This window comes from Rhinolophus hipposideros (genome assembly GCF_964194185.1).
Source record: "Rhinolophus hipposideros genome assembly, chromosome: 20".
Classification (NCBI taxonomy): domain Eukaryota; kingdom Metazoa; phylum Chordata; class Mammalia; order Chiroptera; family Rhinolophidae; genus Rhinolophus; species Rhinolophus hipposideros.
In genome coordinates this window covers 10160653-10187868 of record NC_138066.1, presented here as the reverse complement: position 1 = coordinate 10187868, position 27216 = coordinate 10160653, and the positions used below count along the sequence as shown (strand labels likewise).

At 51.1% G+C, this 27216-nt stretch overlaps 1 protein-coding gene and 1 long non-coding RNA gene across 11 annotated transcripts in view; one reads left to right on the top strand and one right to left on the bottom strand.

The window, feature by feature from the left end:
* LOC308489073 overlaps positions 1 to 2471 on the bottom strand; it is an 18103-nt gene extending 15632 nt beyond the window's left edge. Inside the window, exons 1-2 of the long non-coding RNA XR_013992043.1 lie at positions 2330 to 2471; positions 405 to 498 (exon numbers count right to left, since the gene is read on the bottom strand). This is a non-coding gene — a long non-coding RNA (uncharacterized lncRNA). The remainder of the gene's footprint in view (positions 1 to 404; positions 499 to 2329) is intronic.
* On the top strand, positions 1936 to 27216 carry CHD3 (chromodomain helicase DNA binding protein 3). Of its 10 annotated transcripts, none has more exons than XM_081029686.1 (40): positions 1936 to 2243; positions 6783 to 6895; positions 7384 to 7554; positions 7795 to 7919; positions 9176 to 9459; positions 9684 to 9814; positions 9973 to 10123; positions 10301 to 10494; positions 10820 to 11053; positions 11251 to 11454; positions 11977 to 12188; positions 13183 to 13314; positions 13703 to 13802; positions 14217 to 14408; positions 14575 to 14775; positions 15127 to 15264; positions 15551 to 15672; positions 15824 to 15997; positions 16132 to 16273; positions 16445 to 16576; positions 17172 to 17289; positions 17507 to 17631; positions 17826 to 18057; positions 18354 to 18520; positions 18972 to 19149; positions 19625 to 19690; positions 20146 to 20231; positions 20381 to 20514; positions 21055 to 21199; positions 21375 to 21537; positions 21660 to 21778; positions 21881 to 22016; positions 22127 to 22228; positions 22409 to 22537; positions 22919 to 23027; positions 23223 to 23355; positions 23675 to 23870; positions 24979 to 25142; positions 25384 to 25510; positions 26012 to 27216. In XM_081029686.1, the coding sequence occupies exons 1-40, from the start codon at positions 1961 to 1963 to the stop codon at positions 26131 to 26133; spliced, it is 6186 nt and encodes a 2061-aa protein (XP_080885812.1). In that variant the 5' UTR covers positions 1936 to 1960; the 3' UTR covers positions 26134 to 27216. The 10 variants fall into 10 exon arrangements, with proteins under 10 accessions (XP_080885812.1, XP_080885807.1, XP_080885811.1 ...); XM_081029681.1 differs by having other exon boundaries at positions 23675 to 23916; XM_081029685.1 differs by having other exon boundaries at positions 22406 to 22537.

The following is a 27216-nucleotide window of genomic DNA, read 5'->3' as shown; positions in this document are numbered from 1 at the left end:
ACCCTTCCTTCTTTAGGTGCTCCCAAACACTGCAGGGGTTGTTGGGTGGCTGGCAGCTATATTTAAGAGGTAGGGAAATAACCCAAGAGAGAAATGACTTCACAGGCATGGGATGGGAAGCAAGGGAAGGGGGAAAGTGAGATCAAAAGAACTAGAGTAAGAAAAGGGTGACAAGACTGAAAAAGGGTAGAACCGAGCCATTCACCCTTCTTCCTTTGCTAGCATTGTTCAACTGGCAAATTTTATTTTACAACTTCTCTTATCAAGTCTCTGGATGAGAAAGCTACTTTTGGACTCCTTTTCGATATTCCATCGGATTTCTGGTACCACTATAAGATAAACGCTGGGGTATAGTTGGAAATAATGGTTCAGAGTCACAGGAAAATGTGAGTGTAACCCCCTACCTCTGTCATTCTCAGTCCAGGTTACTTTTCTTTCACCGTATCTCAGTTTCTTCCACTTCATCAGTGTTGGAGATTATGGAGGAAGGGAAATATACTGAAATAGGAGAAAAGAGAAAATCATTTCACAATCTTCAGATTTGACTCTTTCCCCTTTATTCTAAAAATCTGTTCTATTTACCCCTAAATTAATTTCCCAAGTCAGATGAATTTTATATTCAAGCAATTGGGGAAAGGGAGGGTAAGGTAAACGAGAAAAGGGTGAAGATAAAATGTACAATTATAAATCACTGAAAAGGCTGGGTAAAGGGGAGAATCAAACATGGACTCCTTTGGAAAAAAAACTCAATCATTGTATCTATTCATATCTCTCCCCCAAAAGTCACTAGGATTTCTATCACTTTTTTAAAGAAAGAAATAAAATCCAGTATCACGTCTCGCTTAAAAGATACGTACATAATTAAATGCGTTTTGACTTCAATGAGGTATGTAGAAACAGTTATATATAAACATATATTTCATCTTTTTCCTTTTCAATGCCTGAAGGGGAAAAAAAGCCTTCACATCAAACCACTCCCTTCTGAAGTATTCAGAAAAAAAAAAAAAAAGCTTTTCTTTAAGAGAAGGGAGGTGGGGAGGAAGAGACTAGTAAAGAAAAAAAATTAGATCTAGTTGGATTAGTATCTAACTAGTTAACCTTTAACAATTTATGCTGATGTCAGACTGAGCATGAGTACTGATTAATGCCCCCCCTCAAATATTTTTTATAAGGGGGGGAGTTAGTCACAGCAGCCATTTTTGTTTTATGCAGAAATCCTTCATGCCCCCCCCCGCGCGCGCACACGCGCGCGCGCGCGCGCGCACACACACACTCAGTACACAAGGAAAATATCTCTATTAATCTGTGCACTAATCAGTTATGAAAAAAGGGGGAAATTTGTGGGTTTCTGGGTAGAGGCTTAGAAATGGGGGTGTAACAAGGAGGAGTATAGGGGGTGAAAAATAAAATATTAAGCCAGCCATTTTGTTTTAAAAGGGGATTTTTCCCCCCTCTCCCCTTCTTCATGGAGGGGGTGGCGGTGCTGGAGGGGGGGTTGTTTTAAAAATAATTTCAAGGCGGCCATCTTAGTGCCTCAGCTCTGAGAAATATTTCTGAGCGCCCCCCTCAGAATTTAAATATATTTAAAGCAACGGAGAGGGGGGTAGAGAGTAGTCGAAAACTTTTATATATATATACATATATATATATATTTTAAATCCCCCCTTCTTGTTCTCTTGGGAGAAAGAAGAGAGGGGGAAAAAAAGTCAATTTTTTTCCAAGAAAAATTTTTGGGGTGGTTGGCCCCCCTTCTCAGACGGCGGCCCTGAGGGTGGGGGTTTTGGAGGGGGGTGGCCCAGGGGTTTGGGGGGCTGGGGGAGGCGGTGAGGAGGAGGAGGAGGACGCCGCCGCCGAGGAGGAGGAGGAGGAGGAGGAGGAGGAGGAGGTGGTGGTGGTGGTAGCGGTGGGGGAGGCGGGCGGGCGGTGGGTGGGGGGGTGGTGGGGGGGCCAGAGCCACAGGATGGCTTCCCCTCTGAGGGACGAGGAGGAGGAGGAGGAGGAGATGGTGGTGTCGGAGGAGGAAGAAGAGGAGGAAGAAGAGGGCGACGAGGAGGAGGAGGAGGTGGAGGCGGCCGACGAGGACTATGAGGAGGACGACGACGAGGGAGTACTCGGGCGCCGGCCGGGCCACGACCGGGGCCGCGACCGCCACAGCCCCCCCGGCTGCCACCTCTTCCCGCCGCCGCCGCCGCCGCCGCCGCCTCTGCCCCCGCCGCCGCCGCCGCCGCCGCCCCCTCCGCCAGGTAAGCGGCAGCCCCGACTCCCCCCCTCCCCCCAGCCCGAGTGGGAGCTGCAGGCGCGCGAGGCCCGGCGGGGGCGAGGCACCCACCGCGCGGCCGAACCGAGGCGAATCCCGGGTGCGGGGCGCCGTCTCGGGCCCGTCGCCCCGCGGCTGTCCGAGCGGTCCGGGCGGGCGACGTTCGCGGCGGCCGCGGGGCCAGGCCTCCTCCCCTCCCCCGCCGCACCCCTCCCCCGCCGCCGCCGCCGCCCGGGCCGGAGAGCGCTGGGCGCGAGCTGCGCGCACGGACCGGGCCACTCGGTTGCGGCTTTCGGGGGAGGAGGAGGAGATACATATATATTTTTTTCATCCTCGGCGGGGAGGGGGTAGGCAGGAAACGGTCGAGGCGAAGCCAAGGCCCCCTCCCTGGCCGAGCGAGGGACCGCGGAGACCCTGGCGGCCGGACGGCGGCGTGGGGGAGGGGCACGTGGGGGAGGGGCGGCCGCGCGAGCGCCCCTCGGGTTCTGGTCCTGGTGGGGTTGGACTGAGGTAAAGTGGGGTTTCCGCGTGTGGAGCAGACCGCGGCCTCAACCCCTTCCCCTCAGGAATAGTGAAGGTAGGGGGGCGGTGTCCATCGGACCCCCCACCTGCGGGGACTTCAGTGCCCGCCAACTCGGGCGTGCGGTGGCACGTGGGGGAGGGGTTGTGTGAATGTTTGTGGGCTGCCGAAGACTAGGGGCAGGTGGTGGCCACACTTCACGCGGACCACTTCCTGGAACCGGACTTGCCCCTACCCCTGCTCCCCACAGTTCGTAACAGGGACAGCAGGCACTTAGGACTGGGGAGCGGGAGGCGAGGGTCTGGGCAACCAGATGCACCCAGCTCCACCCCATTCATCTTTCCTCTGCTCTGGGGCTCTTTTGTGTCAAGTGCGCCTCCCCCGCATGACCCTGTCAGTTTGGGGTGGCCGAGCTGCCCAGCTGTGACTCTCACGTGGCTGCCATTCACTGTCACTAACGCTGAAACCACCCACACCCTGACCACGTTGAGGGGCGTGAACTGCCCACCCAGCTGTTCTGCAGCTTGACCATCACTCAGCACCACTCCCCCCCACCTCCCGGGATGACAGGCCACCGGCACTCTCTGGGCAGTTCCTCCGGGTGCTGGAGGGGACAGACCGCTGCCGCACCAGGAGCCCAGCAATGACCTTACTCAGACCACCCTCCTAGTGGAGTTATTTCTAGGCTTCTTAGGATAGGTGACATCTTTAGGGTGTTCACACTTCCTGCTTGGGTAAGGAAAGGGGACATCCACATCCCCAGGCCTCTGGGTGCCATGCAGCACAAATGCACCAAACTTCAAAACGTCTAACATCATGTTCTTTGTAAAACTGTCGTATTGATCTCTGTGGCTTGTGTGGCAAACGTCCTTTGAGGGAGTGTAGGGTGCTTTCGTAAGAGGACAGAAGGATGCGTGTCTGATGGAAACAGGATAAAGTCTCCTTCACCGCCACCAGGCTTCTCTGAAAAAGGAAAAAGTTTTTAGAAAGTTATCCCAGAGAGCCCACTGATTAGCGGAGGGAAAAGGAATAAAGAATTGTGGGGAGGGGGGGTGCTTGGAAAACAGCCAAAGGGCTAAAAAGAGGGAAAGAGTATGTCAGGTTATGTTAGGGTATTGGCCGCTGTCACCTATTTGTATTCCGAACTTGGAATGTATTTGATCCCGGATTTGGGTATGAAAGAGAGGAGCATGAAAGAATCTGAGGTCGAGATGGGTCTTTGTGTCAACACTCCCTCCCTTTTCCCTCTTTGCTTTCTGAATAGATGAGAAGTAACGTCAAATGTTTTTAAAATTCTTTATTTGAAAAGAAAACCCACCTTTTCTGTCTCCCAGGGCGATTTTATTTCCCTTTCAGCCCTCCAAATCAAATGAGTGACCCAGATACACCCCCCTCAGATGACTTTCTGAGGTAAAACTTTGGGAAAATATTTTTAGTCTGCTCATTATTTGTCTCTCTAAGTGTGGGCAAAATAACCCTCCTCTAAGGAAATTTTCTCGGGCTGCCCTCTTTCATCCTTCTCTAGAATATGAATTTGTGTGTATTAGAGGTTTCTATTGTTTTTCATTCTGACTGCTTTGATTCTCACCATTTTGTTTTACATTCTTAACCCAAGACCAATTTTATCCCTTCCCCCTTCTCCAGTCTCCTTACATTGTTAAACGTTTAAAATAATAGCACTCGTGTTGATGGGGGAAGGGAGCAGGAAGCCCAAAACTCATTTCTTCTCCCTCCCCCTTCTGGCAAGTCTAGAGAAATAATATAACATAATATATAGATGTGATTCCTTGGGGGTGGGGTGGGGGTGGGGAATGATTGTGGGTGGTGCGGAAAATTCTGGTAGTTTCTTTGCAAAAGGTCTGAAGATACAAACCCACCCCCTACGTGTAATACGCATGTGCAGCAGACCTATTATGGTGGTTCGTTGTGGGGGAGGGAGGGGAATTTGAGAAAAAATAAATATATGTGTGAGAGATTGATGGTGAGATTAGAAGAAAAGGGGCGGTCGGGAGGCGAGGCTTGCTGCGAGTCTCCTCCTGCTTTCTCTGGCAGCCAGGCTCCGCCCTCCGCTCCTTGCCCACCCTCCTCCCTCGCGGTCTTCCCGAGATCTGAGCCGGGGATGTGGGAGAGTCTGGGCTCCGGGCCAGCATTGAGTGGCTGGTGAGACAGAGGTTGGGACTTGGATTTGCTTTATTGCCCTCCCTTTCCTCTCCTCGCCATTCTCCTTAGCCTATACCCGCCACCGCCTTCCCAAGTTCGGAAATCTCCCGCTGGGGTGGGGAGTGGAGTTCACTGGCTGCGAGGTCCCAGAGGTGGTGCCCCACCCCCAGCTAGTGGTGGCCGAGGCCGTTTCCCTGATCGTTAGCCAGTTGGCCTGCCCTTGCCACTGCCCTGTTTCCCTGTTCACGTTAACCGAAGTCCCTGGGGTTAGAGAAAGTTGGCTTGCTGGGGCATGGTGGCTTACTGACTTTTTATTTCCGATTGAAATCCTCACTTGTTTCACACACGGGGCTTTCTGCAGGCACCCCCTGCCCGCCCCCCCCCCCCAAAATCCCCAATCCTAGAGTGTCTTCCTGCAGGAGAGGACACAGGATGCTGGAGTTTTGAGAAGTAGCATTGAAGGAAGGAGGTGCCGGGATTCTGAGGCAATGGAAACCCAGGCCTCCGGTGTTAATTGTGGCTAATCTTCCCTTGGCTGTTGTAGGAGGAAGGATTGTGTGTCCTAGAGCAAGGGGCTGGGCAGAGCCCAGGCTTTTCCCGCTCCTGCACAGACTCCTCTGCCTGAGCAAGACAGGTCTGGCTGGTTAGTCTAGTGCTTGCTGTGGGAGGGAGGCCAACTAGGGCTCCATGTCTGTGTGGCACCAGTATCTTCCTCTATGTGGAGTAACTTTGTCTCCTAAACCTCCACAGATGGGCAGGGGTCATGGAGATTGAATCAGGGAGACATCAGGGAAGAACTAGCCCTGACCTCTCTAACAGAGATATCTGGGGAGAAAGGGACCTAGCCCTGCTGAAAGCAGGTACAGGCTGTCCTCGATTTGTGCTCATGCGTTTGTGTGTCTGCTTGTCCATTTGAGAATACATAGGTAAGGTGTGTCTGTTCCTATATCTTTGTTTGGGTTTTCCATACTGTTTATATATGCATGGGTCAGGATGTCTGGAACTAGATTTGTAGACAAAGGGTGAGACCCTGGGACAAATGGTAGGGCCCCTGAATTCTCAAAGGGAGAAAGAATATGGAAATAGGTTCCAGGCAGATTCCAGGCTACTTATGAGGAGAAAGAATGTTTAGCTAATTGTGGAGACTTTCTCCTGTAGGATTAGGATGTGATGAAGGAGCCAGGCCTATGATCCTGTGGGCCAGAAGTGAAAATGACCAGCTGAGGATTTCTTTTCCTCCAAGGTTGCGCTGGGGTAACAGGAGGCTGGGTGATTATCTGCGGAAATATAAATAGAGGCCTCCCTCTTCGAAAAAAGGATGTCAGGGCCCCAGGGTGTTAGTGTGAGAACCCAGGTGTCCACCTTTGGCTCTCCCTTCTCAGCATCTGGCTTAGGGAGCTGCCAGCTTGTGTCTCCCCACTCCAAGTGTTGGGGTCAGGCCAGGCCAGCAGCTGGGCATGGCTTCCCCAGTTCCTGGGCAGGATGCCAGCTGGCTAAGTGAGGGGGAAGGCAGGAGGAGCCCTGGCGGCGACTGAAAGGACCTGCCACAGTCAGAGCCCATGGCCTAGAGCCTGGTCCCTTGTAAGTAGGAGAGGAGAGAAGGGAGTGGTTTGGCTGCTCTTGCCTTCTGACCCTTGACTTTCCATTCAGAACCAGAGCATCCCAGAGTACTCGAAAGATTCTCTGTTTGCATCCAGTGAAGGGAAGCAAGATTTGGAGGAGTTAATGCCTGAGTTCCTAGAGAGTGGAAAGTGGGAACCAAGGAAGTGAGGAAGGGTAAGGTCGAGGGATCGCAAAGACTGGGACCCTAGAAGCTTAGGTTTTCTGGTGTTCTCTGCTCCAAAGATAAGGATGACATTCGGCTGCTGCCTTCAGCATTGGGTGTGAAGAAGAGAAAACGAGGACCCAAGAAGCAGAAGGAGAACAAGCCAGGAAAACCCCGAAAACGCAAGAAGCTTGTAAGTGTTGAGGACTCCTATCTCTACAGTAAGGCTCGGGAGACCCATTCTCAGAGACCTGCATTTTCTCTGGTCCTGATTACAGGGACAGGGATGGGGGATCCTGAAGTCAGGGAGAACTGACTTCTCCCCACTCTTGTTGGCTTGTGTCTCACAGATGTGGGACCTTAACCTCTCTCACTGTTAACCTAGTGAAGCCCAGTTTTTGACATGACTTGCCTTAGCAGCAGAGAGAAGCAGTTGAATGCACAGACTCTGGAGGTAGACTGTGTGAATTTGGAGCCCAGCAGTCCTCTGTCGTCTTGGGCAATTTATTTAGCTTTCTGTGCCTCTGTTTCCTCATCTGCAAAAAACAAAGTGGATAAAAATAAATTAGTATCTTACAGAATTATTGTGATGATTAAAAGAGATAATGTGTGTTTATGCTAAGAACAGTTCTTGGCACATGGTAGGGCTAAAGAAATGTTATTTTTATTTTTCTCCTTTAGGACAGTGAGGAGGAATTTGGCTCTGAGCGAGATGAGTACAGGGAGAAGTCAGAGAGTGGAGGCAGTGAATATGGAACCGGACCAGGTCGGAAAAGGAGACGGAAGCACCGAGAAAAAAAGGAGAAGAAGACAAAGCGGCGGAAAAAGGGGGAGGGAGATGGAGGACAAAAGGTGAGTCGATTGAAGGAGTAAGGCGGGAAAAATCAGTATTAAAGACTGGCATGAGGAGGGAGAGCCCTGGGGGAAGTGGGGGCTAAGTAGAGAGGCTATAATGGGTGAGGTGGGATTGGGCCGAAGCATGGAGCCTGCAGCAGAAAGCCCAGGGAAGTTTGTGGGTAGGTAGAGGACATGGAGAAGGCCTAGGATAGGGGCTGAGAAGAACTCACCTCACTGAAGCCTGGTCTCTCCCAGCAGGTAGAACAGAAGTCGTCGGCAACTCTGCTTCTGACCTGGGGCCTAGAGGACGTGGAGCATGTGTACTCTGAGGAAGATTACCACACACTCACCAACTACAAAGCCTTTAGCCAGTTCATGAGGTGCGGGGGGACTGGAGAGTCCTTGAGAACAGACACTTTTTATTTTGGGGAGACCTTAGACGCCTCTGGAGTCTCATAAAAACTAAGAAACTGAGCTCCAGAGAAATTCACAGCACATACATACAAAATTCCACATGTCATTTCAGGGAATTCCTGGACTTCTAAGGATCCACCGACAGGAACCCTTCACTGGGGGAGGGGGGGTCATAATTCCAGTGCTAGGTTAGAAAATGCTCTAGTGACAGAACATAGTAAGGACTGATGGGCTTCCCTGCTCCAAAAAGTTCCAGTTTCCCCGGCATCACTTCTCTGAGTCATAGATGAGCTGAGAGAGAACGTTAGCATTCCCCAATTTCCTCTGCTCAGTTACCAAATTCTTTGCCCCTTCCTTAGGCCTCAGTAATAACGGAGGATGCATTGCTGGTGGCAGGACCTGAGCTTCAGTGGCTCCCAAGTAGAGTAGAGAATAGCAGAGATGCCTTTTGGGGAACAGGCATGTTAAGGACAATTCAGTACTCTGGAGGCAGCCTGCTGAGGTTTAGGTCCTGGTCTCACCTTGGGCAACTTCTTTGATCTTCAGTTTTGCGTTTGTAAAATAGGGATATCATAGTACATACCTTGTAGGGGTCTTGTGGGGATTTGAAGGAGTAATAAATGGAAACTCCAGTACAGTCAGTGCATGGCTCCTAGGGAGCATTCAGTACCTGGTAGCTGTTATTAGTACAGTTATCTCACCTACCTCACTGCTGAAGACAGTGCTTTTGTCAGCACTATGGTCACCTGTGTCCCCACAAGTGACCCACCACAGAGCAGAAGTAGCATGGCCCCTGATGGGTCCCTTCTTTAGGGCCCATGGAACTTAGAAAAATGCAGAGCATTTTTCATAGCAACTGCTTGAGTTGCTTTCATAGCAACTTGTGGTATTATTGTGAGGATGAAATAAGATACAATGTATGTGAAACTTTTATGAACAGTCAAGTGGTATTCAAAAGTTAAGCATTTTTATTGTTATTTTTTTGTTTTATCCTTTTTTATCTTCTGTGCATTTAAATTTTATTTTGCTTCTGTTAATACTTTTCCTGTTTTTTTAATCATTTTTAAAATACTTTTATTTTCAAATTGATGTTATTCTTAATAGGACACATTTTCACCACTCAGGAGTCCTAGCTTGCACATAGACTTAATTGATGAGGGGAAATGGCAGTATTCCCAGACCATCTGTGAAGGGTTCGAGTCTTCTGCTTTTATATTTACAGGCCCCTAATTGCTAAGAAGAATCCTAAGATCCCAATGTCTAAGATGATGACCATCCTTGGGGCCAAGTGGAGAGAGTTCAGCGCCAATAACCCCTTCAAGGGGTCGGCAGCTGCTGTCGCAGCAGCGGCCGCAGCAGCGGCTGCAGCTGTAGCTGAGCAGGTGTCAGCTGCTGTCTCACCGGCCACCCCCATAGCACCGCCCGGACCCCCCACCCTTCCAGCGCCCCCTGCTGCTGATATCCAGCCCCCACCCATCCGAAGAGCCAAAACCAAAGAGGGCAAAGGTAAGAAACCCTCTTTGAACAACTGTCACCCCACCCTCCAAACCTCGCGGTCTCAAATTACAGTCTAGAACTTGCTTGTCTTCTCAGCCCTGATTATTGCAGGAATGCTTTCTCAGTGAAACCGTAGCCCCTAGAGAGGAGTTCTGAGGACGCTGTGATGTCCATTATTACTCTAGGATGTCATGACCTCTGCTCTTTCTCCCTCACCGCCACTCTTCATTCAGGTCCAGGCCATAAGAGGCGGAGTAAGAGCCCCCGAGTAACTGATGGACGCAAGAAGCTTCGGGGAAAGAAGATGGCACCACTCAAAATCAAACTAGGGCTGCTGAGTGGCAAGAGGAAGAAGGGAGGCTCGGTGAGTGGCCCCTCCCTATTTGCTATACACCTGGGGGGTGGGCCACGGGCTGAGGGTACAGACACGGGTGCATGAGGGAAGCTGGAGCGGGAGCAAGAGGCTTGGGGAGGCGAGTGGAATCAAGTTGGCTTCCCTGACAGCTACTGGGCTATGGACAGTATGTTTTTCAGAGCGATGAGGGACCTGAAGCAGAGGCCGAGGAGTCAGATCTGGACAGTGGTAGTGTCCACAGTGCCTCAGGCCGGCCTGATGGCCCTGTCCGAACCAAGAAACTAAAGAGAGGCCGGCCAGGAAGGAAAAAGAAGAAAGGTAAGGGGATGTTAGCTGTGTGGGATCCTGTCAGTCTGCTCTCCTCTTATTCCCTCGTTGTCTTTCTTATTTTCAATTTTGATTTCTTTATTCAACCCTTCTCTCTCTTTCTCCTCCCCCAATCCCTCTCTCTTTCTTTCTCTCTGTTCCCTTTGCCTCCACTGGGGTGTATGACAGTCCTGGGCTGTCCTGCAGTGGCCGGGGAGGAGGAGGTTGATGGCTACGAGACGGATCACCAGGATTACTGTGAGGTGTGCCAGCAGGGTGGGGAAATTATTCTGTGCGACACCTGCCCTCGTGCCTACCACCTCGTCTGCCTTGATCCTGAGCTTGACCGGGCTCCTGAGGGCAAATGGAGTTGCCCCCACTGTGTGAGTACCTGGTGCCAGCATCTTGCGGCCCTCAGGGACCTACCCATCAATTTCCAACTTGCTTCCAGCTGTCCGCTTCCTACCCCTAGATGACCTGGGCTTCTCAGTAACATGTTTTAAGTGACCAGGATTCTGTTTGTTCCTTTCCCCATCCCTTTGCCCCCCGAATCAACATTTTTGGAAACTGAAGTTTCCCAAAACTTCATTCCCACCAGTCTCCTCTGTACTTCCAGGATGTAGGTGTCCTGTCTTTGCCTCGATTTTCCAGTCTCGCTCCTTACTTCCTTTCTTCCATCTGTCTCTGTGTCTGTCCTTGGCCCCCCAGGAGAAGGAGGGGGTCCAATGGGAGGCTAAGGAAGAGGAGGAAGACTATGAAGAGGAAGGAGAGGAAGAGGGGGAGAAGGAGGAGGAAGACGATCACATGGAATACTGCCGCGTGTGCAAGGATGGTGGGGAGCTCTTGTGCTGTGATGCTTGCATCTCCTCCTACCACATTCATTGTCTGAACCCACCCCTGCCTGACATCCCCAACGGTGAATGGCTGTGTCCCCGATGCACAGTGAGTGTACCCATCTCTCAGCGTTTACTGTCAGCCCCAATTCCCTCCCCATTTCTGGGGCCCAAATGTCCAACTCTTTCTCTGCTCTTCCCCACACTTAGTCTTTGATTCCCTTGTGGGACCCCTCCCCTCCTACTCTAACGATGGGCTCTTTCTGCCTCTTTCTTTCGTCCTCCTTGTGTGTGTCCATCCCAAAGTGTCCTGTGCTGAAAGGCCGTGTGCAGAAGATCCTGCATTGGCGATGGGGGGAGCCCCCAGTGGCATTGCCAGCCCCCCCACAGGCAGATGGGAATCCAGATGCCCCACCTCCTCGTCCTCTTCAAGGCAGATCAGAGCGGGAATTCTTTGTCAAGTGGGTAGGACTGTCGTACTGGCACTGCTCCTGGGCCAAGGAGCTTCAGGTACATACAAGGGCCTCTTCCTTTCCCCCTCTCGTGTGACCCCATTCACTGCCGTTCTCACTCTCTCTTACCCCTCTATTCTCTGGTCTTCCACGTAGTTTTTGCTTTCCCTCACTTTAGGCCTCTAGCCCTCATACCATACCTACTTCCTTAGTTTCCATATGTGGTTCTCTTGGTCTCTAGTCCCCTTTCTCTCAGTCTTCGTAAGATTTCTTCCCTTAAATATAACATGGCCTTGCTTAATTCCATCTCTTTCCTTATCTATGTTTACCCATGTTTTACCAATATTCCCAATCTTAATAAACCTGTTCCCTGCCTCCTTTTGCATGTTACATCCCCACCCACGTCCTGACTCTGTTCTGTTTCATTGTATTCATTTTCCTGCTTTGGCTTTATTATTCATCCCACCTCTTTCATAGCTCCCTTTCCCATACTGTTCCTTCTGCTGGCCTCTTCCCTACTCCCTTTGTCCCCTCTGGATGGTGGAGCTATCTCTTCCCTCCTTCCTCTGTTCCCCATCAGCTGGAAATCTTCCACTTGGTAATGTACCGAAACTACCAACGGAAGAATGACATGGATGAGCCCCCACCCCTGGACTATGGCTCTGGTGAGGACGATGGGAAGAGTGACAAGCGCAAGGTGAAAGATCCGCACTATGCCGAGATGGAGGAGAAGTACTATCGTTTTGGCATCAAGCCAGAGTGGATGACCGTCCACCGTATTATCAACCACAGGTGATTGCCTTGGTCCTGGCGTATGCCACTCTTCTTGTTGCGGTTATGGCCCCATGTTAGTATTTGTTGATTAACCAAATAATTGATTTAACTGAACAACTCCTGTTGTAGCCCCAGCCCTTCTGGCCTTGTTTCTTATATGGGGATGAGAGAAACCAGCCCGGCACTGACTCTTATCATCGCTTTCTCTGATCTCTAATTGCATAACACATGACACAAGTCTGGGATCGGGGCATGAAAACAAAATATGAAAAACATGATTCATTCAGACCAGTGTTTCTTGTGTTTCATACTGGATATTTCATACTGGGAAAACAGCCACTTTATGAGGGACCAGCAGGAGCACATGAGGTTTAGCTGTCGAGAAAGCAGGCAGAATTTGAAACCTGAATGATCTTAGAAGTCAAAGATTAGGCATTCAAAATACAAGTAAATATGCAGTCCAAGGACTGGGTATTCTAGGCACTTGGGAAACTCTAAAAAAGGCTGGTGAATAAATGAGTGAAGCGTGACCACTAAAGTGGGGTCGGGGGTAAAGATGGTTGAGATGAGGACCGAAATAGTAGATAGACTGTTAGAATTAAATCTCCTATTGGGAGTTCAGTTCCTTCATAATGCTTATTATTACCTAAAATTATATATTTATTTTTCTATTTCATTGCTGCCTTCCTCAGTAGAATATGAGCTCCATGAGAATAGGGTCATTTGTCTGTTTTGTTCACTGCTGAATTACTAGTGCCTGGCACATAATAGATGCTTAGCAAATACTGATTGGATGGACAAAATATGTTGAACCCAGGGGTGTTTTGTGAGAGTTGGTTTTTAGGAAGCCATCCTGAAAAAGTTAAGGTAGTACTTCAGCCATTCTAAACTTTCTTCCAATGGACCACCATTGAGGATTACGTGACAAATTCTTTGTGTTTGCTGATAATTGTGTTTATTATGACTTCTTCCTACATGTGATCCATATTATTTTTTTTCTCCTGTCCCACAGTGTGGATAAAAAGGGGAATTACCACTATCTAGTAAAATGGAGGGACTTGCCATATGACCAGTCCACCTGGGAGGAAGATGAAATGAACATCCCTGAATATGAAGACCACAAGCAAAGCTACTGGAGACACCGGTGAGGGAGCCATGTCGTGAGTCAGAGGGAGTCTGAGATAGGTGCATGAAAGCTAAACCTCCAGCATAAAATTAGATACAGTAGGGACAGACCCTATCTAGAATTTAGGGCATTGGGTGGCTGGGCTGGGTTGTTTGGGGTGGGATTGGTAAAGAGGCAGTGGAGGAAGAGAAATAAGATTTACCCTGAGTAATGAAGAAGAGGATGCTCGGGAGTAGGGAGGGTTAGCTGTAGAGGTGAAATTCAAGGGCTGAGGATAAAGAGTCTGGGAGAAAGGAAATGTGAGAAAAATCTGGGTTATGGAAAGTAGGAGATAGCTCTGGAGAGGGTTCAGAAGAGGGAGCGGCTACCAAAAACCAGGCCTCACGCAGACCCACTCTTTTCTCAGGGAACTAATTATGGGGGAGGACCCCGCCCAGCCCCGCAAGTATAAGAAGAAGAAGAAGGAGCTACAGGGTGATGGGCCTCCCAGTTCTCCTACTAATGATGTAAGTCCTCTTACTTGACCTTTGTCTCATTTCTGGAGCTATGGTGATTGAATATTTCCCAGGGGCTACTGGTAGAACTTCCCAGAGTTTCAGCAACCTCTTTGAACAGTAGCTCTTCCTTCAATATTCAGCCTTGCTCCAAGAGTGGCTAGGAATTTTGGCATAAAAGTGAGAGCCACCAGACAGAGCAGCACACAGGGCTCTTCCACCAGTTGCCTTCTCCATGATGCTGCTCGGTCTTGTTTTAAGGAATGAAGGGGAGGGACTGAAAACTAGAACCTTCATAAGCTCAGGCTATAGTAGAGGGAATTGTAATCCAACTTGGTATCAGTGCCAGGGAAGAGGGAGGAGGAGACCAAGACCAGAGAAGCAGCTGACAGTTATCTTGAGCTTTCTGACTTCTTGACTCTACAGCCTACAGTGAAATATGAGACTCAGCCACGGTTTATCACAGCCACTGGAGGCACACTGCACATGTATCAGCTGGAAGGGTTGAATTGGCTACGCTTCTCATGGGCCCAGGGCACTGACACCATTCTGGCTGATGAGATGGGGCTGGGCAAGACCATACAAACCATCGTCTTCCTCTACTCACTCTATAAGGAGGTGCTCAATTCTAGGGCCCCTGAGAGGGACTGCCAGGCTGAGGCCTAGCCTGGACTGGGGAAGGTGGGAGTGGAGGATGAGGGCAGAGGATCGGGGGAGGGCGTGGCAGGCAGGGGACCAGGATATACAAGCTGGATTAATGGTCCCCTTTACCCTCGAATCCCAGGGCCACACGAAAGGTCCTTTCCTGGTGAGTGCTCCACTCTCTACCATCATTAACTGGGAGCGGGAGTTCCAGATGTGGGCACCCAAGTTCTATGTGGTGACATACACGGGTGACAAGGACAGCCGGGCCATCATTCGTGAGAATGAGTTTTCCTTTGAAGACAACGCCATCAAAGGTGGCAAGAAAGCTTTTAAGATGAAGGTAAGCCCCTCTGCCTCATATTCTCTAAACCCTCAAATCTGTCATTTCTTGGCCCCAACCAGGATTTCAATTCCTTTATTCCCCACTCGGCTTTCTCCCTCCTTTCCTTTACCCACCCTCACACCTCTGCACTCCCATCCTAGAGATGTAGCAAGCACTCCCAGAGGTGTACATAGATTGTGTGATGGAAGTTTGAGGGCCATGTTTAATAATCCTTGCATGGAGTCACAGTTGGAGTCTCGCCAGCTGGCTCCCTTTGGCAATCAGGGTCAGGAGAGGGTGGGCACAGAATGGGGGTGGAGGTGCTTGGGTATCAGGTAGCAGCCAAATGGACAATGATTGTATCGGCAGAGGGAGGCACAGGTGAAGTTCCACGTTCTCCTGACATCGTATGAGCTGATCACCATTGATCAGGCAGCACTTGGCTCCATCCGTTGGGCCTGCCTCGTGGTAGATGAGGCCCATCGGCTCAAAAACAACCAGTCCAAGGTGAGTGAGATACCCAGACCTCAGAAACTTGAGACTGTTTAAAATGAAGGCAAGGACTCCTATTTGCCTTCATTTTTAAAAAGTTCCAGGGACTTTATAGTCTGGGAGGCAGGATGCCTGGGAAGCTCTGGGGAGAAGTCCAGGTTGGAAGAGGGAGAAAACTAGGGTTTGGGGCCTCTGATCCTGAAGGAAATGGAAGCTGGAAGCAGGAAAAAGTTGATAATGTGAGTCAATCACTTGCCACTGATGGGCCCTTTCTCTTGCCTTTCTTTGCCCCATTTTCTAGTTTTTCAGGGTCCTCAATGGCTACAAGATAGATCATAAGTTGCTGCTGACAGGGACTCCATTGCAAAATAATCTGGAGGAGCTCTTCCATCTGTTGAACTTCCTCACCCCAGAGAGATTTAAGTAAGTGGCTCACTGGGGTAGTCTGGAGAGATGAGAGGTGGAGGGGCTGAGAAGACGTGGGTGGAGGATTCATCTGAAGTGAAGAATAGAGTCTGAGGTCAGGGGCAAAACCTGACAGCTGTTCATTTCCTTATTTCCTTTCGACTACTAGCAACCTGGAGGGCTTCCTGGAGGAGTTTGCTGACATATCCAAAGAAGACCAGATTAAAAAACTGCATGATTTGCTGGGGCCACATATGCTACGTAGGCTCAAGGCTGATGTCTTTAAGAACATGCCAGCCAAGACAGAGCTTATCGTTCGAGTGGAGCTAAGCCCCATGCAGAAGTGAGATGCAAGACGGGTTAACCTGGACTATGGGTTGGGGATTTGGTGGCAGCTTTCCAAGAGTAGGTGACCAAGCATGACATCGTAACCGCTTCCGTTATTATGTCTTTTATATGCCCCACTCTGGTCTTTAGGAAATACTACAAGTATATCCTGACTCGAAATTTTGAGGCCTTGAATTCCCGAGGCGGTGGGAACCAAGTGTCGCTGCTTAACATCATGATGGATCTTAAGAAGTGCTGCAACCATCCATACCTCTTTCCTGTGGCTGCTATGGTAGATACAAGAGCTGGAAACTGATTCAATGCCTGGCTTTCTGAAAGTGGGAGGAGTTGAGCACAGAGCTGAAGCTGGGCTGTGAGGCCAGGGATTGGATTTCTGAGAGGGGTAAATATGGGGGCACATTTCCTGACCCTCTCATCCTCCTTTCTGCTTCCTTCTTTTCAGGAGTCCCCAAAACTCCCCAGTGGGGCCTATGAGGGTGGGGCACTTATTAAGGCATCTGGGAAGCTCATGCTGCTGCAGAAGATGCTACGGAAGCTGAAGGAGCAAGGACACAGAGTGCTCATCTTCTCACAGGTGACCCAGCCCCATCGCTCACTCTCACCATCAGACTAAACCCTTACCTCATTCCTGTGGCTGCCATGGTATGAGGGGTTAGGAGATTACACCCTTAAGAGTTTGGGGTATAGCTAAGTTCTCTTTGGAAGGTATAGTCCAGCTTCTTTTAAGCTAGATGGAGAGAAGGGGGAGAGTGAGCCATCTGCCTCTCAAGGAGGTCTCTGGGGACTGTCTTAATCTTATTGGGGAAGGGAGGAGAGCACAGACCTTTTGGAAATTTGATGAAAGCTATGGATCCATTCTCCAGAAAAGTTGCACATAAAATTATACAGTCGTGTACAGATTTTCATGGGGCTCATAGATTTGTTTGAAACCTTTTCAGGGGTCTCAGAAGAACCTCTGCCTTAAGAGAAATGATCTTAAATCAAGAGAGTATGACAAGAATGTGGAATGAGAAAGAGCTGGGGGTAGGGGAAGCAGCACCTGGGGAGCATAGGACAGGGCATGGGTACAAGTGTGAGGATTCGGGTTGAGGGAGAGTAAAGGGATAGAACCAACAGGGCCCACCCCACAGCTTCATCATTATAGACTCCTTTGTTTTCTCTTGTTCTAGATGACCAAGATGTTAGACTTGCTAGAGGACTTCTTAGACTATGAAGGCTACAAGTATGAGCGCATTGATGGTGGCATCACTGGTGCCCTGAGGCAGGAGGCCATTGATCGATTTAATGGTGAGAGGCGAGATGCCTTCGTCCCTGCTGGGTATGGGAAACCCAAGAAACCTGCACTTAGGTCCCTGGGCTGGGACAGGGCTGGCCTGGGAAGATATTAGCCACTTGGGCTTTTGAGTTGGAGACTTGTTTGACTGTAGTCAGGAAACATCTAGGAGCAGGTAAACAGAATTGCTGGCTACAAGACAAGCCTGGTTTCCTAATTTTCACCTCCTAGCTCCTGGGGCCCAGCAATTCTGCTTCCTCCTGTCCACCCGAGCTGGGGGCTTGGGCATCAATCTGGCCACTGCTGACACTGTCATCATCTTCGATTCTGACTGGAACCCTCATAATGACATCCAGGTGGGAACTCGCCTCCTGGAGCTCCTGTACCATTTGGCAAGGACACATGGGTTCACGGAGGAGGGTGTTGTATTCAGAAATAAGTCTGTTAGGCGATAGAAGACCCTTCCTTGCCAGCTTCCTTTCCTGAGCATGTGGGTGGTGTCTTCTTTGCCACTCCCTTGGCCCATCCCCACTTTCGCCCACCCCTGCAGGCCTTTAGCCGTGCTCATCGGATCGGCCAGGCCAACAAAGTGATGATTTACCGGTTTGTGACTCGCGCATCAGTGGAAGAGCGAATCACACAAGTGGCCAAGAGAAAGATGATGCTGACACATCTGGTGGTACGGCCCGGGCTGGGCTCCAAAGCTGGCTCCATGTCTAAGCAGGAGTTGGATGACATCCTCAAATTTGGCACTGAGGAACTATTTAAGGATGAAAACGAGGGTGAGAACTTTTTCTGCAACTCCCTGAAAGCAGTCCTCTGCTTTCGTCTGAGTGTTTCTCTCCTGAAGCCCTTGAAGAAAAACTTCTGTGTAGTCTGTGTAGGAAGGTTGGCCTCTTTCTTTACATGTAGGATTGAAAACAACAGCAAATCTCTACATAGACTTCCAGGAAAAGGGCCTTCTCCAGAGCCCCCACGGAAGGGGAGCAGAGTAGAACGCTTTCCTTTGATCTTTCTAAAGTTCTGCCTAAAGTTCTGGTTGGAACTCAGAGTTCCCTCATATCCCCCTCTCAACCAGGGGAGAATAAGGAGGAGGACAGCAGTGTGATTCATTATGACAATGAGGCCATCGCTCGGCTGTTGGACCGGAACCAGGATGCCACCGAGGACACTGACGTGCAGAACATGAACGAATATCTCAGTTCTTTCAAGGTGGCCCAGTATGTGGTGCGGGAGGAAGACAAGGTGAGAGGCTCGGGCTGGGCACTGTCTGTCCTAGGCTGTCTCCGGAGGGCTGTGTCTTACTGGACCTCACAATAGGAGGAGTCCCCCTTCCTCTTGTTTTTCTATCTGCTCTCTCACCATAGAGCCCTGCAAAGAGCAGTAGTGGACTGCAAACAACTTCTTGGTCTAATGGGTGAAACTGGACTTTGGAGAAAGACTTAGGCCCAGAAAGTACCAATAAACATGGAAGGGTACCTTGTGAGTCAGAGCAAGAGGGTCACAGAGGGCACTAGAGGAGAGATTTAGCAAAGGGGATTAACAAGGTAGGAGAAGCATTTGCGGGTAAGAGATAAGGAAAAGGCAAATGTGCAGTGTTCAGAAAATTCATGCAGAGTTTAAGAGACGTAGGAGGCAGGAGGTGGAAGGACTGGGTGGGGTGGAGACTGCCACCGTTCATTCTGCTGCCCTTCAGATTGAGGAGATCGAACGCGAGATTATCAAGCAGGAGGAGAACGTGGATCCTGACTACTGGGAGAAGCTGCTGAGGCATCACTATGAGCAACAGCAGGAAGACCTAGCCCGGAATCTCGGCAAGGGCAAGCGGGTTCGAAAGCAAGTTAACTACAATGATGCTGCTCAGGAGGACCAAGGTGGGGACTGCCCCCAATACAGGAACTGAGAAGCTCAGAGTGCTGAGGAGGGGCCTGAAGGCTGCGGGCATGTAGCAGGAAAGACAGAGGCCTAGAGGTCAGGGCCTTCCCTGCTAAAGGGGAAAGAGATTAAGAAAGATCAGTAGGAGCTTCCTGGAGGCCAGGTGGGTTTGCAGGCGATCTAAGCTATCTGGCGATTGTGGGGGGGCTCTTGTGGACACCCAGGAGTCCTTCTTTAGAGCAGGTTACACAGGATTCAGGAGGTGCCCAGAAACAAGGTGGGTGGTGAGGGGACATGGTTCAGGATATATGGCCCCAGAGTCCAGATTGCGGGTAGTCATCCAGCGTCCCCAGGAGGGTGAAGGCCAGAGTGAAGACACGGAAGTCTCCAAGTGGAGGCATCCAGGCAGAAGGAGTCCTGGCAGGGCCTTGTGCAGGGAGCTCTCGCTGACCACTGAGCCCTTTCCCCTGGCAGATAACCAGTCAGAGTACTCAGTGGGATCAGAAGAGGAAGATGAAGACTTTGATGAACGTCCTGAAGGTAGCATCTGTTTTCTGACTTTCTACTACTACTCTTCTCATTGTCCTTGAAGCCCATTGTTTTATATAAATAATGCTTTTTTTGTAGAGAAAGTAAAGATTACAGATAAGCAAAAGGGAAGAAATGCCCATAATCTCTCCACTGTTAAAATTTGGAGAATATAACCCTGCAGGCTTAGATGCCTAGATGAACAATTAAGAAAGATTACATTATTTTACATTCCCATTGGTCATCTTGCTTGCACCAAATACTTGCTTCTAATTTTTTTTACTATGAGTTGATTCTTTTAGCACTCCTGAGTTAGTAGTTCTGAAAGTGCTTGGAAGAAAATTAGAAGTGTCTCAGACATGACACGGGCCTTCCCTGAGTTCTGTATCTTGTGGGAATGGGGTGCTGGGAAGGACTGAGGGGTGGAGGAGGTGGTGGATCTGCTAACTTGGGTCTCCCCCGCCCAGGGCGTCGACAGTCAAAGAGGCAGCTCCGGAATGAAAAGGATAAGCCACTGCCTCCACTGCTGGCTCGAGTTGGGGGCAACATTGAGGTGAGAGCTGGGCCCAGGCTCCTGAGAGGTCCCTAAGGAGAGAGTGAAAGCTGGGGGGGGGTTGGAAACGGAGTCACTGAGGGGACAAAGGATCAAGATATGAGATCCCTGGACAGCATCACCCACTCCCTCCTCGCCCTGGTCCTCAGGTGTTGGGATTCAATACCCGTCAGCGGAAGGCTTTCCTCAATGCTGTCATGCGCTGGGGGATGCCACCACAGGATGCTTTCACCACTCAGTGGCTGGTGCGCGACCTAAGAGGCAAGACGGAGAAGGAGTTCAAGTGAGTGTGCGTGACACGGGCCTGAGTTGGATGAAAGGGTAAGCGCTTTGGGCGTTACCTTCTTCCTCTTGGCCACCATATGATGTGACCTTACTCACCTGATCATCACGCTCCCTGCCATACAGTAGTTCTGGCTCGGTTTCCTGGGAGGTGGGCTCAGCCTTCCCCACCTCCCCTCAGACGAGCCAAGAGTAGAGAGACAGGGCTTCTTTCCCCATGGGAGAGGTGGTTAAGAAAGGTGCCTCACCTGGACTGTCCTCGCCTCACATTTACTTGACCGTGAAAACCAGGCATGGGAGCTGGTGGAAAGGATGAAGAGTTGACTGATGGGGCCTTTGACCAAAATACCAAAGTCAAGGAGACAGTGGAAGAACAAGGGGAGGGGCAGACAGGTTAGGAGTTGGAGGGCTGATCATGGCGAGATTGAGAGGCCCGGGGGAGGACCCCTGGAGGCACTCAGGGGGTTCAGGGTTGAGTTCAGTAATCCCTGTGCCTCTCTTAAGGCTCTCCTAACCCGCCTTCTACCCCCATGCTCCTTAGGGCCTATGTGTCTTTGTTCATGCGCCATCTTTGTGAGCCCGGGGCAGATGGCTCTGAAACGTTTGCTGACGGGGTCCCTCGGGAGGGCCTGAGTCGCCAGCAAGTGTTGACCCGCATTGGAGTCATGTCTCTCGTCAAGAAGAAGGTATCAGTCTTTCCCTCATCAAGAGTCAAGCTGGCCACCTGGCCCTGTCTTTTCTCTGCCTTGCGTCCCTGAGTTCCAGACTCAGGCTGGTGCAAGGTGTGACAGGACTTGAGCTTCCTGTGATTCCAGTGCCTGGAGCTGACCCCTGTCTCTATGGCTCCCCCTCCCCCGTCAGGTACAGGAGTTTGAGCACATCAATGGGCGCTGGTCGATGCCTGAGCTGATGCCCGACCCCAGTGCTGACTCGAAGCGCTCCTCCAGAGCTTCCTCTCCTACTAAAACATCTCCCACAACCCCTGAGGCTTCCGCTACAAACAGTCCTTGTACCTCTAAACCTGGTAATTGGGTCAGGATGGTGGGAGAGATGGAGATGAGGCCATTGTCTGAAGGGGCTAGACTCCAAGGGATGGGGGTCACAGTGGGAAGTTTACACCTTCTTCACTCTGCCTTTCCCCTGTAGCTACTCCAGCTCCAAGTGAGAAAGGAGATGGCATGAGGACACCACTTGAGAAGGATGAAGCTGAAAACCAGGAGAAGCCAGAGAAGAATAGCAAAACTGGGGAGAAGACAGAGACAGAGGTGCGTGGCTCCTTGACTTCCCTGAGGGGAGGGAACGGGGAATCTTGGAGGCCAGGTATCTGGGAGCCCTCCAGTTCATCCCCACCCCTTGTTCTCTTCCAGGCTGATGCCCCCAGCCCAGCCCTATCGTTCGGAGAGCGACTAGAGCCAAGGAAGATTCCTCTAGAGGATGAGGTGCCAGGGGTACCTGGAGAGATGGAGCCTGAACCTGGGTACCGGGGGGACAGAGAGAAGTCAGGTGGGTGCATGGCCTTAGGGGATGATGGGCTTAGAACTTGGGGGTGCCCTCTTCTGGGGTCAAGGAATGAGGGTGACATCCTCTCTCCTGTCCCCTACCCCTTCCCACAGCCACAGAGTCGACGCCAGGAGAGAGGGGGGAGGAGAAGCCGTTGGATGGACAGGAACACAGGGAGAGGCCGGAGGGGGAAACGGGGGATTTGGGCAAGAGAGGTAATGGGTGGAAGGCCTGGACCCTGGGTCCCTGAGGGAATCGGGAGGTGGAGTCGGGGGACCAACTGCCTGGGTCCTGGATGGGTAGTTGTTCCAAGGGCCAGTACAGTACAGGGAGTAGTCTTGGGACCTGGGAGGAGACTGGCCTGAGGTATGAGCTCTGCCCATCTATCCCAGCAGAAGATGTTAAGGGGGACCGAGAGCTTCGACCTGGTCCTCCTCGAGACGAGCCACGGTCCAACGGGCGACGTGAGGAGAAGGCAGAGAAGCCGCGGTTCATGTTCAATATCGCAGATGGTGGCTTCACAGGTGGGAGGGGGTCTCTCACTGCCACCTGCTCCTCTCTGGGATTTGCTCATCCTCATGGGGTTTCTCGTTTTGCCTGCGATTTCCTGCTACTTTTAATTCTAAGTAACTGCCAATGAAATGGGACATGCGTCTACTCCTTGCCCTCCGTCCTCCATTAGTATATTCCTAACTCCAGAGTTGTCTTTAATTCTACCTTTATTCTTAATCCTAACTTGAAACTTGTTTGTAACTACTGTTGTCCCTAACCTAACCTTGCCCTGTTCACCTTAAAGAGCCCTTAGTCCTTTACTACTATTCAGTTCCCTCATCTGTACCTGTCTGTTGGGTTGGATGTGGTTTAAAAACTCCTGATGCCTCATGTATCTTCCATTCTCTTTTCAGAGCTTCACACACTGTGGCAGAATGAGGAACGGGCAGCTATTTCCTCGGGGAAACTCAATGAGATCTGGCACCGAAGACATGACTATTGGCTTCTGGCTGGGATTGTCCTGTATCCTTTAATACAAATACAAGGGAAAAAAAGGTTCTCTTAATCTGGAGAGAGGGGCATTACAGAGAAGGAGTCCACATGCAGGGAAGGGGGAATAGTGCCACACTTTGGGGAGATCAGGCCAGAAGGCAGAAGTGTTCACAGCCCAGACCAGCCCTGTTAAATTCCTTGATGGTTCCCTTCCTTCATCGGCAGCCATGGCTATGCACGATGGCAGGACATCCAGAATGATGCTCAGTTTGCCATTATCAATGAGCCATTTAAAACTGAAGCCAATAAGGGGAACTTTCTGGAGATGAAAAATAAGTTTCTGGCCCGGAGATTCAAGGTGAGGATGAGGGATGAAAGAAACAGTGCTGAAGAGGGGCTTGGGTGAGAGGTGGGGCTAGATCTGGTTGGACTGTAGGGAAGGTTAATACCTTGAGGATGGTGGCAACACCTGAGGCCAAGAGCAGACTGTAACCTTCTGTTTGGGACTGTGGTCCTGATCTGGGTCAGTGCTGGGATCACAGTCAGTATTGGTGGGGTGCTGGGGGTGTCCTGGACCAGCAGTGAGGGCAGTGTGGGTCTCCAGTGCTAGGTCTGGACCCCATCCACTCGCCCACTGCTGGCACATCCCTGCACTAATCCCCTCCCCATGCCCTCAGCTCCTGGAGCAGGCGCTGGTGATTGAGGAGCAGCTTCGGCGGGCGGCCTACCTGAACCTCTCGCAGGAGCCGGCGCACCCCGCCATGGCCCTCCACGCCCGCTTTGCCGAGGCCGAGTGCCTGGCTGAGAGCCACCAGCACCTCTCCAAGGAGTCGCTGGCAGGGAACAAGCCAGCCAACGCCGTACTGCACAAGGGTAAGGGCCGCGGCGGCCCCGCGCGGGGGAGGGCCCACAACGCTGCGTAAGTCTTCACCCCGCACCCCTCAAAATCTTCCCACCCCTCTGAACCCTTTACCCTCTGAACCAACCCCCTCTGACCTCTAACCCCACCTCTGACCCACCTGGCACCCCCTAGGGTTTTTAGCCTTTAGGATTTGTGCAGCCAGCTCTCGTCCATGCCTAATAGCATTCACATCAGTGCCTAATAGAGGGACTTTGCCCCCAAAACTCCATGAGACTGTACCATGTCCCCTCCACAGGGCAGAACTTCTTCGCTGACCTACATGCCTGCCATACTGTAAATAGCACCCTCTCCAGGGCCTTGGCCTGTGTATAGTCCACAAAAATCCTTACTCCCAATCCCGCAAATCACATTCCTCACATCTCATTCACTCCACAAGGCAGAAACTACCACCGTCCCATCCTCTGTCCCTACCCCATGAAACTTCCCTTTGACCTTCAACCGTTCCTCCCAAACCCTCTTACCTTGAAAATAATAGATGAAATTCCAAAGCCCTCTAACCATCTAATCTTATATGATGTAGTGACTGACTCCTGGCCCCTTTGATTCCTGTTCTAATTCCTTGAATCTGTAATGCTGACCCTCTAACCTCCCTACCCAGTTACTTATTAAGGCCTTGATCCTTAAATCTTTGACACCACTTACCACCTCCCATGCCTCCTGACTATTTCCTCCCCATCATCCCCAACCCCAAAACATCATTCTTCCAGTATGGGATGTTCTGACAACTCCCCGCCCCCATGTCTTCCAATGTCCTCCTCTATCTCCCTTTTCTCCATATTCCCTTTTCCTTTCTTCTCTCTCCATCTCTCTCTGTGGTGACCTGGTCTCTCTCCCTCTTTACCTGACACTCCCATCCACCAACCCCACCCCCGAGTTGCTCTCTTTTTCTGTCTACTTCTGTCATTTTCTTCTTCTCTGGTTCTTTGACATCTGTGTCCTTCTCTCGCTCTCTTTTTCTGACTTTATCTGTCCATCCGACTCCTCGTCTCTTTTCCTGGCTCCATCTCTTCCTTTCCCTGTCTTTCTCTTGCCCTTCTTTCTCCGTGGCCCGGGCCCCAGTTCTGAACCAGCTGGAGGAGTTGCTGAGCGACATGAAGGCAGACGTGACCCGCCTGCCAGCCACGCTGTCCCGAATACCCCCCATCGCAGCCCGCCTTCAGATGTCCGAGCGCAGCATCCTCAGCCGGCTGGCCAGCAAGGGCACAGAACCTCACCCCACACCGGTAACCCCCTTTCCCTCCAACTCCATTTTCCCTGTTGGTACTCCCCCTGCACACATATAGACGCTTCCCTCTGATCCTGTATGGAAAAATGACTTGCTCTAGCACACTTGTCACCCTTGAATTTCCATGCCTGTATGTTATACACCTCAGTAGTTTTGGAGTTTGGCCTATAACGTTTCCCCTACAGCTCCTTTCCTTTCAGACTGTGGACCCTCTAACTTGGGCTTGTTCTCTACTCCAGGCCTTCCCCCCGGGTCCCTACGCTACACCTCCGGGGTACGGGGCAGCCTTCAGCGCCGCTCCCGTAGGGGCCCTGGCCGCCGCAGGCGCCAATTACAGCCAGATGCCGGCAGGGTCCTTCATCACAGGTCAGCTATGACTTCCTCCCATTCCTCTTTTTCCAAGCTTCATCCCTGCTGAGCTACCCTTTTACTGTTCCAGCCTATCTCATTTCCTTAAAAGTACCCCAAGGAAATGGAGTTATTCTGGGCTTTGTTCTTCCCACCCCTTTCTTAACTTCTCTTCCATTCCCATCATCAAAAACCTTATCCAAGGTTTCAGTGGTTATGCGGCTTGGTACCTCTTACCTGAGGCTCCTCCATCCAGGTTACTTCAGGGAAAGAGAAAATGAAATGAGAAGGGGGTATGGTGAGAGTTGGCGCATGTGTTCCATCATGTGGCACAAGGGGGAATATCAGGGAGAGGGGTTCACCCTGATCTTTCTCTTGCCCTTCTTCTCTGGTTCCACCCCTACCTTGGACATTCAGAAGTGACATGAAGTGACCTAAAAGTGAGACTATATTGTTGTTGGAAAGTGATGTTTGGGCGTGAAGTAGGGATTGACCCTTCCTTATCCCCTTCCCAAACAGCCGCCACCAACGGCCCTCCAGTGCTGGTGAAGAAGGAGAAGGAAATGGTGGGGGCATTGGTGTCAGACGGGCTGGATCGGAAGGAGCCCCGAGCCGGGGAGGTGATCTGTATAGACGACTGACTGGATCCCAGGCGTGCCCTTCACCCAGGCCCCGTGCCCGAGGCCGACCCCCAGCTCAGGCTTTGGGGCCTGCTGCCAATCCTCCGCCTTCCCCACCCCTTGGGCCACCACTGGGCTAGGAGCCCTTTTGCCTCTCTCAACAACTCCTCTCTTCAAGGGCCCATTGTCTTTCTTCACTCCCGTGTACCTTTCCCACCACGCTTTGAAGACTGCTGGTGAGAAGAGGTCTGGGTGGGAGATGGTTAGCAGGGTCTTCCAAATACTTTTATCCCCCACTGCCAAACATACACAGCTTCCCAATAAATGGTTGTAGGGAGGAAAGAAGTGGAGCATCCCCAGTCTTTATTCCTGCAATATATGCTCCATCTCATGCAGAAGTGGGGGATTAGCATTGCCTGGCCTTTAGAAACTGGTGGGGAAAAGAGCTTGGAAGAGAGTAGGGGGACTTTAGATAGGGATGACAATGAGCCCTGAGAGGGAGGAAGGGAAGTGGAGGGGTGGCTGCATGTTTCCTTCCCCTACCTCTCCCCAAATGGAGGATGGAGCAGTTACAAGGGAGGGAGTCAATTGCTGTTCAGCCTCAGAATAAAGGCGCCGTTCACTGGCTCAGTTACCTCCTGCGTACTGGCATCTTGTGTTGGGCATCTTCCCCCCTCCCTAGGGACCAAGGACCACCCCTACAAAGAGTAATGGTTGAGCAATACTCCCTCGAGCCAAAGAGGAGCTCCCCAATCTGTCCTTGGGGCCCAGGTTCCTGGAGGACTTCTCCCCTCCCTCCTGAAGGCCTGGATACTGACTGAATTTGAGTGGATCAGGCAGGGGGCCTAGTCAAGGGACTACCTTGCCTTTGGGACCAGAGCAAAATAGTGGAGGGCAGGCTGGGAAGACATGGGCACACCCTCCTCCCCAGGAGGGGCTGAGGAGAGTGGCAGTTTGCATGGCGAACCCCCCACTTCCTCTGCTGCCCCTTCACTTTCTTGCTGCCCCTTTCCCAGTCTCTCTTCACACCCACTCCTGGCCTGTCCCAATCCCCTCTTCTGTATCAGGTTTATTGGTTGTACATATAAATTATACTTTCCTTTC

What these genes read in the sequence shown, in the direction of transcription:
- CHD3 (XM_081029679.1), top strand. Translation starts at nt 1,961, where the DNA reads ATGGCTTCCCCTCTGAGGGACGAGGAGGAGGAGGAGGAGGAGATGGTG. An exon ending in GCCTTTAGCCAGTTCATGAG is followed by an intron (nt 7,920 to 9,175) that starts GTGCGGGGGGAC and finishes TTATATTTACAG; the next exon opens with GCCCCTAATTGCTAAGAAGA. An exon ending in CAAAGCTACTGGAGACACCG is followed by an intron (nt 13,315 to 13,702) that starts GTGAGGGAGCCA and finishes CTCTTTTCTCAG; the next exon opens with GGAACTAATTATGGGGGAGG.